Source organism: Pelodiscus sinensis, chromosome 1, assembly GCF_052426305.1.
Source record: "Pelodiscus sinensis isolate ZL-2025 chromosome 1, ASM5242630v1, whole genome shotgun sequence".
In the NCBI taxonomy this organism is placed as follows: Eukaryota; Metazoa; Chordata; order Testudines; family Trionychidae; genus Pelodiscus; species Pelodiscus sinensis.
In genome coordinates, this window is record NC_143052.1 from 304,569,162 (window position 1) to 304,585,679 (window position 16,518).

The window sequence follows — 16,518 nt, forward strand, 5'->3', positions numbered from 1 at the left end:
TTTCAAAGATGCTCCCTGAGAATGTCTTTGAATAGCCTTCAAATTGTTCTTATGACGATGCTTTCTTAGCACTATTCCACATGATGGTATTGTACATTAAATATTAATGACAAATATTTTCAATAATTTTTTCATGTTGCTAGTAATTTTAGACACACTCGCACATCTTGCATATATTGAACACTTTTTCATGTAATAATTACCATAACAATTACCTGATCATTAATACTACCATTTAAAAGCTACTACTAATTACTTTATTTCATGAGCACACCTAGTTTTCTATTTTACCTGACTGCAAGTTGTTGCTCAAAATCATCAAATATATTTTTCTATGAAATGTGAAAAGTGGGATATGAACTTTTATAAGAAAAAAAGCATTCACCTGCATATTTTTCTTTTTAATATACTAATGCATACAGCACAGTTGACTGCAATGAACCAAAAAGAAGTGATTTAGCTAAAAGCAAGCTTGATATTATTGGTTAAAACTGGGCTAGTTTATAAAACTAAGAGAGACACAGTCTGAAGTATGTTTTTGCATTTTTCTTTATTAAAGTTATGGCACTTAATATAACAGCAGAAATAATCACAAGGCTTCACAACCAGAAGCAATACAGTTTTCCAAACAGCATAAATTTCATCCTATTTCAAATAATTACTTCTGAGGTTTCTGAACACAACAAGCCCTTATTTATGTGAATGAAACTGAAAAAACCTTTGTCAGTATTTTCTTTTTTGGATTACATGCTGCTGCACCCTCAGCACCCCTGCAAGATCATGTTATTATATGTTTGCCTTTACATTCTGTAAGTGAAATTACAGTTCCACTATGCTAGCAAGTAAACAGTTATGACAATCATATCATTGGGATATGATGAACATTTATGTTAAATATTGCAGATTTGAACAAAAAACAAATGAAAAAATCCTATTTACAAGTTCCCATAATTCTTTACAAATAGTGATTGCTGAATACATTACATGACATTACCAGAAGTATTATAGTTTATAGAAGAAAATGAACTAAAAATCAAACATGTCTAGTGCCATCGTGAAAAACAAAATAAAAAAGCGTTACATTACAGCACCTTTTGACATATAACAAAAGATATTGCCTGCTGTATGCCAAATAATGGCTTACCAAATCATACTACATTTCCAATGTTTATTTGAGGAAAGTATAAAGAAGCACAACACTCAAGTGTAGACATTTGAGAATTTAGTTTTGGTGAATGGTTTTCAAAAACCCTTCATAAAACTCTATACATTAATGGTCACCTATCAGGTTATCCATATGCAGTTTTCATTAAATAAACAATGACAGGCTCTTGAACAGAAAATGTAAATTAAATACCTAATTATAATTAAGTAAATGCATTCAATGCACTACATGATGTTGTATGTTTAAGTCAAGTAATATTAATCAGGAGTAAAATATTGTACAAGTCAAAGGTACTGTATTATCCTTTAAACTTTAGGATGTAATACTGCAGCAAACTGATAATCAGATCCAGCTGATAAGAATACTACTATGAGAGACATCAATGTCCATGGAACACAAAAGAATAAAGAAATGCTCTGGAGTAACTCCTCTCCAAAGTTATTTTATTATTTTTCATTTAGTAATTTGTCCAGTCTAAACAGTATACTAAAAAGGTGACACCACATTTTTGGAAACATAATATTAAATGAAATAAAATATAAGTGTATATACAAGTTTTATCTAACATACTGCTAACCTTTGGTTACATAAAGTGCAGTCCAATAATATGTACTTTAACCAATGTACTCTACAGGCATCTACTTTTCGCACCTCACTCTCCCTGCAAATTTTACAATATTCATGTTTTACAGCTTGCTTATACAGTAGGCTCAGAAAAAAATGGTCTGTTTAAATTAATTTCAATTCTAAATACTTCAGTACCATTCACATATGCACATTGTATTTCTAAGATGTTTGGTAAGTGTAACCTTTCAGAAATATAGTAATCTGCACATGTAAATTACATTTCTATCCCATCATATTAAATATCTAGTTCTACAGAGTACAATATTCTAACTTTTTCAAATCTCTCACACTTTTTGTTGTATAAAGTTTTCAAGTTTTATTATAATACAAGCAGTGCACTCCATCACTCTCATGGCAACTTCAGAAGTGAACCTGTCATTTGGAATCTGTGGAAAGGGAAGCATATCAGGATATCGAGTTTTTAAGCTATCTACTCCATAAGCTTCCAGTGTGTGAACATCATTTGTAAGTCCTTCAAGTTGTTGACTATATTCCTCTATTTTTTGTGCAAGTGCAGCTGGTTTTACATCTTTATCTGATTTACCCCTTACTGCATAGTCAGCTGCAATCAAGGCTAATTTAGTGGAGAGATAGCATTTGAAGCACACCCATTCATTAGCATTTTTATGAAGGTCATTTCTTGCAGCTGAAAAGTTTGCTCGAGCCTGCCTAAGCCATCTACGTGCTTCCACAGGATTACCAACAGACTTGAATGTGGGTGGTACAAAGAAACGTGAAGAGTAAGATGGCCCTGTGGAAGATGGGCACTTTTCTTTATACTGTTGCCTTTCAGATTTATGGCTTGTAGCTTCTTGATTCCACGAAGTATAAAATCTTTGAAATGAAAATTTGTCTGACTGATACCGAGAAGCTGAGGATGAAAATGTTCGTCTTGATGCTCTGTCTGCATTTTGATCTATAAAAGCCTGTTTTTCTAGTCTGTTAATCTCATTCTGTAAATGTTTGAAAACTTCATTGGCTATGTCAAGATTCTCTGAATTTTTATCTGGATGCCACTTAAGATACAATCTTCTAATAATCTTTTTCCTTTCAGATTCTGGAAGTTTCCAAGCTTGTTCAATCACTGAGGTCACTTCTCTTAATATTTCTGGCAAAGAATTTGGCTTAATCTTTTTGGGAGAGTGATGTTTTGAAGATGTTGTTTTATGGCTCTCTCTACCAGAGAAAAGAGGAGGAACTGTTCTAGGACCATGTGCTGGAAATTCTGTAGGACTAGTTGGGGTTGAAGGTGCGCTGTCTTTACTCTGAGAACTTTCATCGGGCCTAGAAAACTTGTATAAATCAAGAGAACTCACTATTTTGTATTCACTATATCCAATATCAATCTGATAAATCTTGCCTAGAAAACTGGAATTTTCATCATCTTCCCTTTCTACTTCTTGTACAATGATTGCATATGTATATGTTGGTTGGTATGATCCATATATATCACCACCTTCAGCATCAACAAGGTAACCAACATATTCACCTGGATAGAAAACATTCATTGGATCCATAAGGAGAGTGTAATGAATTTCAGCTGGGATAGGAGTGCCAGGCATTGGTAATTCAAGCTTTGATGGTTCTGAGGAGTCATACTTCACTCCTAAACTATCAAGCTTCTCACTAATTCTGTAAATATCATTGCAACCCAACATAGCAATTAAATATGAGGTATCAGAAATTAGATTGTCGGTTGCAGATTTCAGGGTCATTGCTAATGCTAAGAGGAAATTTATGTCTTTGCTATCAGAGTGCTGTATATAAAGCAGTATTACTGCATTCCCATATCGCTTTAAAAAAGCAAATGTTTCACTTCTACTGTGTGGAATAGGAGTAAAACCTTTAACCCTTAATGTTGTTTGCAACTTCTCAAAACAGGAAACTTTCAAGCCTTCTCGCAAGGCTTTGCACAGTTTTATGGCCTTTTCTTCATTGGCTAAGAAAGCGTTGTCATTTTCATGCTTCATAATTCTAATGAGTCCTGTAATAAACTGTTCAGAAGATAATAGTAACTGCAACCTTCCTTGTAGAGAACATAATGCTCCAAACTGACATGTTTTGGGAGATTCTTCATCCAACAATTCTTCAAGAATACTGCTAAGTAGGCGAGGCCTCAGTTTCTGAGGAAATAGCATTATCAGCTTAGTGTGAAAACCATGGTCTTTTCCTAAATAACACTGGCTAAGATCAACGAGCATCTGTACACCGATATTACCCTGTATTCTACTTTTGTAATGTGGTGCATCATCAAAAACTAAGATACTTGATTTTACCAATCTACCATCTTGACTGGGAAGGTAAAGAGCCAGATCTCTCACATTCTCAAGGTCATTTCTAACCTTAACAGAATCATTTTGCAGACTTTTAAACAGGCCAGAAACAACTCTTTTAACTGTGCGCATTTCATTAGGATCCAATTGTTTTCCTTCAGAGTTCTTGAATATGCGACTTAAAACCTCAACATATTGTTTTGTTGAAATAACATCTTCAGTACCTAAATGTTTAAACAATTGGTGGAAGGTGCCAAGTTCTAAAGGAAGTTTGTAAAGGTAAGGTTTGAAATCAGATTCATACTCAAGATTTATGACTACCTCCTCAGGCTTCAGGAGCTTCCAACCTTCTTCCACCATCACAAAAGCAATCCCTCGAAGCTGAAAGCGGAATTCCCTTTTCTCTGTACTGAGAAATTCATAGATACTTCTTAGTACCTTAGCTCTGGTTTTCACCATATCCTCATCTAAAGTTGTTATATTGCATATATTTCTGCAGTTATTGATAACTTTGTCCAAAGGAGGATCCAAGTTAACATTAAGCATAGTTAAAACCTGTTCAAGCTGTTCTTGTGGACCAAGACTGCTTCCTTCCTGTTCTTTGATACTTAAAGGTGTAGCTTTTTCAGGAAGAATAGGACATGAGGTCCATAGCAATTGTAAAACATCAGTCTGTTTGAATTTAGGGTTTACTTGTGCTCCACTGAATCTTATAAGAGGTAGCGTTCCATTAACCTCTTGATACTGAGGATGAAATCTGACAATTTCAGCAGGCGCACGCTCTGGACACAAAAAAGGAATTAAAGATAATTCTTTTAGAAAGTTTCCCAATAATAAATCAGTTCTTTCCTGAAATATGTGATGAAGGAGGACATCAACTGTATTTTGCAGTGTTTCCTTAGACCAGCTTTCTGTGTTTGCTCTCATACTGATCTCCTTAGCAAACTGTAGTAACTGTTGCTGAGAAATGATGTATTTTAGTCCTATATTCCTCAGGAATGTTACCCAGGATGTAAGGAATGCCCCTTGATTCTTCGGTTTTGTGAGCTGTTCCAGTCTCTTAAAGAAATCTTGAGGTATGAATAATTTTTCAGGAAGCATAACTTCAAAGACTTTTACAGTTCTGTCATAAAAATGTTTTGCAGGTTTTAATCTATTGCTTGCATCATGAATTATCAAAAAGCTTTCCAGCTTTTCAAATAGCTGTTCCTTTATTTCTGAAGATTCCTCGATGCCAGTAAGTCTGTTCTTTAAGTAGATCAGATGTTGTACCTTTGCATCATAAGACAGACTTTCAATTTTTGGTAAAAGATGCTTCAAATACACTTCAAGATCATCCACAGGGACACAACCAAGCACAGTGTACAAGTCTTTCAAATTAATTTTTTCTTCAAGAAAGGCAGATGAAGTTGACTGTGTCCATCTATCCACTTCAACTGAAGGAATACTTTTTGTAAGTATGTAACATGTTCCACATTTTGAAATACTGATGTATCGACCACTAATGGATTTATAGCATGGAAGAGACTTTAAAATTTTGATGTCATCCTGAGACATCAAATGACTTAAATGGCAACTAAAGTACATTAGAAGGGCCTCAAAATCATTTTCTGCTAATTTTTCAGTCTTAAATGTTGAAGTCTGCACCATATAGTGTATGGCTTTCAGAATGCTTGATGGATTATCTATATTTGCTGTATATCCTGACAACAGAGGCATTAAAACATTGTCTTTGGAGCATATCTTGTTCAACGCAAGCTGAATACAACCAGTTTTCATTAAAGCATGGAAAACTTTATCACTCTGAGCATTTGGGAAAAGAGCTATGTGCATTAAGCTGAGGGGCAATAAGACATCACACTCTGGTACAACAAGCTGATTGGCTGAGACAGTAAACTTCATACCTGGAAGCAAAGCCCAATCCTTCAAAGTATCAACAACATCATCAAATTTTGGTGTCATATCCTCTTGATCTTCCTTAACATTTACAGATTCACTGATAAAATGCCATGTATTTTTAAGCCAAGATTCACTTGCAAAATTTTCTTTCCATCGTACAAAACTTCTGGTTTTATATTCTCTAGGCAACACAGATGATAACAAATCAGCAAAACTTGTGATATCAAAAGCTTTTGCTACCTCACATCTAAGTAAAATATTACTGTATCTCAAATACAGAGTGTTCATAAACAGATCCTTGCGAGATGGAATCAGTTCATGATACGTTGTTAAGAACTTTGGCCTCTTTGAATCAAAAACTTGTAAGACATTGTCAAGTGTAATAAGAAGTGGCAACCCCTCAATTTGGACATCATTTTCTTCAGCATCCTTAAAGCAATAATCAACCAGAAGTTTTAGACTGTGAAAGAGTTTCAGGTTTGTCTGTTGAAGACGACAAGGCAACTTTCCAATGTGGCAATTAGAGTCTGGAGAAGAAAAAGTCATCAAAAAAAATCGGACGTCAGCAGGAGTCACATAGCTGACAGGTATATCTGCATCTACAAGACAATGGTAAAGATTTGCTGTTTCATCACAGTTATATACCAAATTGAATCCAATTTCTAAAAGAAGATGTTTGAGTCTATAAACATTTTCTGCCACTGTCTTACGTGTTGTGATGTAGTCTACATTTTTGAGGTGATGCAACTCATCTTGTAGCAAATTGTCAAAGAATGGCCTACCTTTGTTCGAGGTAGACATATTAACCCAAGTAATAATAACAGCAGAATGTAAATCAGAGCCATCAATATTTGGAGCCCGCACAACAGGTAAGAGGCGTTTTAAATCTTCATGAATGCAGCTGTAAACTGCTTTCACTAAGCAATACCAATCTGGCTGCAGATCAAGTCTGTTAACAGGGAAGAAAGACAAAAATTTTTTCAAAGTGTCTTTTACAATATGAACAGGTGTGTTTTGCAATACTGATACTGTGGGATCAGTGCCTGGAAAGTAACGTTTTTTTAGTTGAATCAGTAGTTCAACATAGGCGGGTGCTATTAGTGCTGTCATTAGGCTATTATTCCAATCACTTCTTACTCCAACTCCATTATCATCCCTCCATAGATTTCTTCTGGCAGAATCTAGAGCAAAATGTCCATTCACATGAAAAGGTAACCCGGTTTCTAATGATAAGGGTAAGAAACAAAATGCCCGATGTGGTTTTTTGTAGTTGTGAGTAATGCAAGCAGCTACACCTCCACGTGGAAAAAGAGTAATGTCTTCGTTCTTGTGAGCTGATATAACACTCTTAGACACCTTTTCCATAGCTGAAAAACCTGATCTGTTACAAATTAACCAAGATGTAAGGTTCCCTTCAGAATCTTCGGTATCCATAGTGTAAGTAATTTGTTGCACAGGTATTTCACTTAACTGCTTTTTTTTAGTTACGCTGTCAATTACAGATGCATGGAATTGCTTCCGTTTCAATCTGTCTCCATCAGTGATATTGCCCTTTACAGAATATAACACATTCAATGCTCCAGTTGCTTTTTCTATTTCACAAATGGAAATTTTTTCCATGTGATTTAAAAACATTAGAAGTTCTGCTCCATCTGTGCGCAGCTTATCCAGAAGATTTTGGACCATTCTATCTGAACATGGAACTGGGGAAATTTCTGACACTTTTGCCATTTCTGCATTTCGAAGTGGAAACCTAAACATTGTGCAATTATCCATTTTAAAGTGATTTCCTAAATAAAGGTCCAGTACATCTGAGAACTGTGTTCTGAAATCTGCATCTAAATCTCTAAACATACGTCCAGGACTCATTGAAGTTGCACCTGGTGCATATCTAGCATGGGGATCAAAGATACATAGTATATCATTACCAGATATGAAAGATGGGCAGTCAGTAATGTGATACACAGAATTGAATCCTATCCCATATTGTCCAGTTTTACATGGATTTCCTTCTTTAGTGCCTTTTCCAAGGTTCTGAATTCCTCTTATGTCATCCTCTGTGAAAGGCTGATTGTTGTAAACACATAGTGCTGGACCTTGAAGTGGTGCCCATTTCTCATCAAATATTCTATCAACTGGATGTTGTCTAGAATCAAACACAAAACAGATTTCTGTAGCTTTTGCATCATCCGCATTCTGAAGAAGCTCTTTCAGCATTTCTTTTTCAGAGGGATAGGCATTAAGAATGCTTTTAATTCTACTTGTCAATTTTTCTTTCTGTCCAAACTCAGTCCCAAGAGTAGTAAAACAGATATTAGAGGCATATCTTTCTAAAGCTTTATGTCGCTTGGGTACTGCACCAAGTTTTACTGCAACTTCTCTAGGGATATCAGCGTGACAGTATTTTACAGTTGTATCTTTAACTTTTATCCAAGGACAGTCATTGTAGCACAAAGATTTAGCAGGTAAAAGTGCCAAATGAGTATCTGGCAACAAAATCTCACCATATTTTTTCTCACATAATTCTTGCTTCTTCTCTCTAATGAGACTCCATATTCCTTCACTAATGATTCTCCTACAACGCTGAAAATTCTCTTCTGTTAGCTGTTTGCATCCCCTTTCATGATTTACAGTCTCAAGAACTGAGGCAAAATCTTCAACAGTAAAAGCATGTCTTACACCTACATTTTCAAATAGTTCACGGAAACTATTTTTATATTTATTAGGCAACTGATAAAGATATGGTGTTGCTTCAAAATTCAAATGAAAACACACTTTTGTTGGGACAACATATGCACTCTCGACAAGAATGAAACTACAATTTTTCAACTTTTCAATGATGACTGCTTTTGTTGTTTCATTTTGTAGCATTGCTTCATGGATGTATTTGTAGCAAGCATTGGTGATATTCTCCTGGTACAAAGTAATTCCATCAAATGACTTTGCAACTTCTTGCAACTGATTTATGACCAGATTAACAGTTGGTTTCTTAAGTAAACCCAAGAAGTCTTTGACAGCTAATGATATAGCCCCACAACCTTTAAAGGAATGAGAGTTTTCATTAAGAACTGGTCGTAAAAGACAAACAATATCTTGATGATCAGCAGTAAAAAGATCAGTTGCTGAAAACATTGTTTCAGGCTCAAAGTCACTACCCTTCCAGGGTAATGAGAAGCCTGCTGGTTTTGGGAGGAATGGGAGAAAAGGGATTGTTTGGCATTTTGCAGCAAATTCTTTAGCTCTAGGATCTCTACATTTTAGTTTTTCATCAATGAGACTTAATATAATGCTGCTTCTGAGACAAGCTGCAACATGATCATTTCTATTAATTACTGCTACTGATTCTGCACGTTCTATTAGATCTTCCCATGAGACATCATCCTTAGCCATACCTAACTGAACAAGTTTAACCAAGATAACTGGATTAAGGTAATCCTGACTGCTGCCATAAGGAAATCTTCCATCTTTAGCATCATACAACTTTGCAACTCTTCCTTCAGGGTGAATCAAACTTGAAGGTATAACTAAAGAATGTCTATCCAAAGAACAAGGAATACATGGAGTAACACGAAGTATTCCTGAGAACTCCTCAATCTTTTCATACAAAACATAACTCATCAAAGGATCACGCAGCTCTGCATCAATTTCCTGAATATTAGGGAAAAAAACTTCAGAAAAGAACTGTCTCTCAGAGAAAGTGTTCTCTAGTAATATATATTTACATCCTGCTTCTTCAAACCCTGTCTTCACCCAAGATGGAAGCTCCACAGTGCAAAGATTTTTTGATCCAGTTTTTTTAAGGTATTTGAGGAAGATTTTAAATGCTGATGGTCCAATATCTGGACGCTTCAATATTGAATCATCTAAAAACCTCACATTCTTCATGGAAACCCAAGATGAACCATCAGAGAACACTTTGATTCTTTCTTTGCCTTTTGCATGAGCTATATCTTCATAAAATCCTTGACATATCACAGAAAAATCATCATGCACTGAGTCAGGATCTGGCCATACTGCATAGTAACTGTAGTCAGCTAGCTCACCATTGACTGTCATGTCACGTAAAACACAAAGTGCTTCTAAATAGGCCTTTACAATGACATGTCTCATGAATATTGTGTTCCATCTTCCTTTTGTGTCTGTTTTCCAGATCTCTTTTCTATTTGAAGTAACAGCAAAACAACCATTGATGTGAACGGGTAAACCTGTTTTTATTCGTAGCGGTAAGTAGCAGAATACTTCTCCAATGTTTTTGCAATTAGGTTTCACAATCCACTTTTGGTCCTGAGTTTCAGACAGCAGTACTCCTACTCCACCACAGGGAACAAGGCCTAGTCTTCGTCCACTTTCATGTAATGAAAATTTTAGAGCATCACCAATATCCATACAAGAACATATGAGCCAAGTTGTAGAATCTACTGTTTTTTGTGGCAGTTCTTCAGCTGGCCTTTTCACCTGTCCAGCTTTAGCCGTTTCAAAAAGAGAAGCTGGATCATCTTCTGGACCTCTGAAAAGTGGAGACTGTAAGTCAGCAATCCGCCTAAATACATAATGAAATTCTTCTACTACTATCTGCAGGATACATGAAGACTTTGGAGTTTCAGTGGGAAGTTTTCTATTACTGCTGCTGCAAGTCTTCATGAGCTTTGCTGCTTCCTTTAAAACATTTACAACTGGTGTAGCCAATGCTTTAGAGGAACACAGACTTTTTTTAATGGTCACTGTATCTTGTGCTACACCAGGGTCAGATTCCTCAACTTTCAAGTATTTCAGAACCATTGAATTTACACACTGAGTGAATATAATCAGTCTATGACCACAAATGCTAAACTCATCCACAAGAGAATAAATATCTGCTGTATTATAGCAAGTACTGCTAACTTCACTCACTTTAGCTTCCTGTTGAGTTCTAAAGGAAAGTCTGAAAAGTGTCCCTTTATAACTGTAAGGAGCCTCCACAGTCAATGGTAGCTGACAACCAAACACACCTATAAATGGCTTGAACTGATTAGGAAATTTTCGCAGCCTTTTCTGTTGCTTACTCCAATTAATCTTGATCCCAGGATTAGATTTATCTCTAATATGTTTACTGAGATGGTTAATGTTTGGATCAAACATTATCATGAATTCTCGGCTCATAATGATGGGAATATCAGTGATATGGTAAACAGAGTTGAACCCTAATCCAAATTTCCCCACTTTATCAACTTCTTCTCTTTTTAGAGACTCACCTAATCTAGTTATATTTAGAAAATCTGAGTCAGAAAATTCAGAATTGTTGAATGACCATAAAGCTGGTCCATGACATGCTGCCATTCCTGGATCCAAAAGATTCTCTCTTATATTCATATTTCTTCTCATGTCAATCATGAAATTACATTCTGTCGCATTGGCATCATCGGCATTTTGAAGTAGCTCTTTAAATATATCTGAAACAGAAGGGTATTCCTCCAAAATGTTTTTAATTCTTACAGTCAGAGGTTCTCTTTGCCCAGATTGCTCAAATCCCATGTTTTCTGGATTAATCAATCTTGTACTGAGGCAGGGCACATTTAACCATTCTGCAGTTTTCATAGGTATGTCTTCATGCACCAGAATTATTGGTTCTGTAGAATCTTCAAGCAAATCATTTAAGTCATCAACTTTGATGTCACAATAACAACATTCATGAATTGGTTTCATTACAAGCTTAAAAGGACGCTTGCTACAATATATAGGCACAGGTGTATTCAGACTTGCTGGAATCTGACTGCTATATAGCCATCTTATAATATTCAGCATAATATGAAGATTTTGTTTACTCTCCTCTTCACTGAGAGATTGCTCACTCTTTAGATATATTTTCTGAATGACCATGGAAACATGGTCTGGTGTCAACTGCTCAACTGAACCACAACTTTTAAACAACTGGTGGAATTTAGCCATCGTTTTTGGTACATTATGCAAATAAGGCTGGAGATCAAGATCAGGTACTGACATTATTACAGCCTGGGTAAGGGAACAAAATGTTTTACCAGTCCAGACCCAGGGAAATGTCAAGGCTTTAAAAGCATCTTTACCTTCTTCTAAGTGATCGTGCATAAATCCATAAATTTCAAGCAATATATGCTGAAATTGGTAATAATCTTCATCACTAAAGGTTTTAGAACTGTGCCAATCAACCACCACTTTAAAATGTTTTAGGACTGCTTTTATTCCAGGTTTGATGGACATGCCAAGTGCTTTTTCTATATTTAAATGGACACCTTCCACAAAGGGAACTGATGAACCGGCTAAAATTGCATGAGCTATATTACACATTTCTGGTGGTGAACAAAAATTACAAAGGTCTCCTTTCCAAACCAATGATGCAGGATAGTTTGGAGGTCTTTCCTTACACGCTGGAATCCATTTTAATTTTTTCAGCAGCGTTTTAGCTTCAGGTGACTGCAGCAACATATGATTTTTGTTCAAAATCATTAACAGAGTTCTAGCTTTTCTTAATAATACATCATGGCTTGTGCTAGAATCACCTTGCAAACTTTCAATTTTATTTGCCACTCGCATAATATCTTTTTCTTCAAGATTGCTTTCACTTTTTAAACCTATTTGTCTCAGAGAATGAAGAATATCTGAAGATGTTGTAAAAATGCTAGGTGGGAAACAAATTTCCTCCTCAGCATAAAACAGATTTTGCAGTACTTCTACCTCAGGATCAAAAAGTTCATTGGCCGACACTATGCTTCCTTCTGAAATCTGAATAAATTTTAGGGATGTCAGCCAAGCTAGCACATCTCTATTCTCATTTTTGAGGAATGTCAGATTTTCAAGAACCCAGAGCATAATTTGTGTTGTTTCATCATAAGAATAAAAGTCATTTTGAATATCCTGTATAATAAACTTTAGACAATCTGTGCTCTTTAACTGTTCAACTTGTAGTATGTTAGCTAAACGAATGGTAGCTTCATCTCTGCTGTCAATTATTGGAATAGAAAGTCTCAAACCAGGTGGAAGTTTGGCAGTGTGATGCAACACTTTACAACCTTTTAATCCAGTAAAAGCAGAAACCCCTTCATCACATGATTGCTCAATTCTTTTAAATATCAACAGCTCCTGAATAATTTTCCTCTCTTTTTCATTGACATCAGTTAAACTAGCTAAGAATCTCCTGAGAGCATCTTTATGTGCTGGAGGTAATGATGAAACTTGACTAGACAGTTTTTGCAGTGACAGTTTCTCCATTATCTGCAAAACAGCACCTGGTGATGGTGAATGTACATACTTTTTAAAAAGCGGATGCTGGATGGAAGCATCTAACTTCTTAAGTACAATACCGCCAAGTTTTTGAATGATGTCAGCTAAAAATCCTGGAAGCTGTGTCTCAGATTCATCTTCTAAAATAATTGCAGATGGTGTCCTAAGTCTAATAAGTTCCACTAATACCTGATCTTCCTCTAGCGGTATCTTCGGGATGAGTGGCATGTCATCAAACATAGCCAAGTCTTCAGAAAAGTGTATATATAGATTCTTCCAGACCATCTTAAGCCACGAAATAGGTGGGTGATTTTTATCTTCTGAAACTGGATACCACTGTACCAGTAGGTCCCTGCTAGGCCACACAGTATTCAGAACTTCTTTGATAAGCCGGGCAAATCGTTCAGGGTTCAGAAGTTGCAGCTGAGTGCATGGTCTTCCTGAAATCAAAATAAAACAATAAATCCATGAAAATCAAATAGTACAGAAGAAATACTTTTTTCTGTATTTTTTAATAAAGGAAATAGAAAAAGGACAGGAAAGTTCCCAAGATTATTTCAGACCTGAACTCTCATATCTCATCTGATTTTCCTGAACTTATTAAAATCAAGTCCATTACATATTAGTACAAGAAAGAATTACAAGATTGCACCTGATCAGTATGTTAGTTTTGCACAAAGTCTTTAGGCTGACAAAAACGGCTGTTGAGTTAATTTTCAACATATACACTAAGGCAGCACATGTAGGGACTGTCTTTTATGCTTGCATAAACTCAAACAGGAAGGATCAGATAAATGATTTTTTTTGCATTAACCATTCAATTAATAGTTCCTGATATTTAGAAATATGATAACCTAGTGGTTAGAATAAACAGCAGGATCATTCTAGTTACTAACCTAAACTTCAGTCAACCTTCAATCAGTAAAAGAAAACTCAATAGCAACAAAACTACTATATAACAAATGCTGAATCTGAGGTTAAAAATCTGTGTGTGTGTGTGTGTGTGTGTGTAAATGTATACTATAAATCAGTTTTATTGAAAAGAATATTTTTTGATCAATTGGTATTCTAAATAAATAGATAATAATTAAACTCTACAACACTTCCATGAGATAGACAAATGGGTAAACTGAAGCACAGATAAATTAATCAATTTCCCATGATGACACTATAAGAAAGTGGCAGAACCAACAGGAGAACCCATCAATGTTGAATTTCAGACCCATACTCTAATTACTTAACGACAATATTTCCCTAAAAGCAGTAGTCCAATTATAGCAAAACAGCGGTGGGGGAATATCTTTGACAGCAAAAAAAAAAAAAAAAAAAAAAAACCACCACCAAAGTCCAATAAAAGATTATCAAAAAGAATTTTACTTTCCTACCAAAGCTATGTAATAAACATAAGAAGGAATTAGCTAACTTCTTTCCATTTCATCAATCTTATGTGTTACTTGTACTTATAGAAAGTAAAAAAAAAGGGCAAGGGAATGTCTTTTATTGGACCAACTTCTCTTGTGAGAGAGACAATCTTTCCAATTTACACAAGCTATCTCTACACAGCAGTGTAAGCTGATTGGGACTCAAGTCAGATGACCTGTATTAGGGAATCCTGGGCTTGAGCATCTACATTGCACTGTAATCCTAGGTTAAGAATTTTCTGACAGGTGCTCAAACTTAGTGCTCTGGCATCCATGCTGCAGTGCACAGATCTGAGTCAAATTAACCATATTCCATAGTGCTTAGTGCTCCACTACCCACAATGCTGATGCTCTAGCCCTAGAAATGTATTGCACTTTGAGTAAACTACGGTGCCATCCTGCACATTATCGAAAATCTGAACTGTCTTCCAGCAAAACCTGCTAAGCAATCATTTTGTTCAGCTCCCAGAGCCAGCAATATTGAGGCAGCACCTTTGGATGAACTTCTCTTGTTGCACTTTCACTCATGTCAGGAAGCTGACAGAGTGCTTGCAAGATACAGGTGGACATTTTGGCAGTGTTTTCTGTGCCACGAAAGGTACCTGATTTCCAGGTGGAGCTGCAGGAGGAAGAGGAGTAACCTGGCATTACAGACTCTAAGCGGCAAATGCTTCTCTGTATAATTGGTATTTACTGAGCTAGTCCCCTATGTAGACCATACCAGAAACAGCAATCCACAAGCACTGACTAGTGGGACCATAGAGTCATGCAGACCTGGGATGACAAGCAGCAGGTCCAAGACTTTTGTATGAAGAAAGCAACATTTCTGGAGCTTTGTGTGCAGCTTAATCCCACCCATCCACCAACCACCATCTTCCAGGACAAAGAAACACTCATGGTCAGCCTTGCCAGTCTAGAAGAAGGTTGCTATAGGTGCATGGAAGCCTTCTACCACAGACACTACTACAGCTTTATTGCCAACCGGTGTGGGTATGGAAAGTTGATTGTGGGTGAAGTGGTGGCAAAGGTAAATGATGCAATCAGGTCTCAGGTTTACCCTACAGTGACAGGCATTAAAGATATTCCAGAGGTAATTGCTCACTTTGAGAGAGAAGGTTTGGTAACTGGCAGTGCTAGTAATGTGACTCGTGCTCATAATATGCCCTTCTCAAGGAGAATGAGTATATAAACTGCAAAGGGTACTACATTGTTATGCAGGTACTAGTGGATCGCAGAGGGAGATTTATGAATGTCAATGTGGTCTATAGAGAAAAAGTTCATAATGTTGGAGTTTTAGCTGCTCAACAGTCTAAATTCTTGGACTGGCTGGGGGACTATTTTCACTGAATGACATTGACATAAATGGTGTTGTCCACACTGTTATTCTGAGGGATAGCACATACTCTCTTTTGCTTTGGCTTATGAAACTATATCCTGGTTTCCAAGGCCCTGACAAAAGAAGGTTTAATTACATTCTAAGCAGCTGTAATATGGTTGTTGAATATGCTTTAGGACAATTAAAATAATGTTGGAGGTGCTGGCAAATCCGTATGGATGCCAGCATAATTAAAGCTGTCCACATTACTATGACTTGCCGTGCTCTTCACAACCAAGAGGCCAGAGGTGAGCCATTTCTCCCTGAAAACAGACTTAGGACAGCAAGAGAACACTGGATCAATACCATCAACTACAACATACAGCTATCACCGTGGGAGCTAAATGAAGCTGTGCAGTGGAAGTAAGGGATGATTTGTGAACACACGTTACTGACTTGCATAGACCAATGGATGAGGGGGAATAGTACCTGTACAAATATGCTTAAGTTATAGGGACTCATTCATTTTTGGCAGGGGACCGTGCATGAGAGGGGTGTAGGCTTGATTGCAAGTCAGATTTGGGG

The 16,518-nt window shown here is 36.4% G+C and overlaps 1 protein-coding gene across 7 annotated transcripts in view; it reads right to left on the bottom strand.

The window, feature by feature from the left end:
• Positions 1–531: 531 nt before the first annotated feature.
• Positions 532–16,518, bottom strand: part of SACS (sacsin molecular chaperone) — a 164,752-nt gene continuing 148,765 nt past the window's right edge. For 6 of the 7 annotated variants that reach the window (XM_006138876.5, XM_006138875.4, XM_089775516.1 and 3 more), the window contains one exon: positions 532–13,637. In XM_006138876.5, the coding sequence (XP_006138938.3) occupies positions 2,077–13,637 (11,561 nt within the window). In that variant the 3' untranslated portion in view covers positions 532–2,076. The remainder of the gene's footprint in view (positions 13,638–16,518) is intronic. The other variant, XM_075919275.2, reaches the window with a different exon arrangement.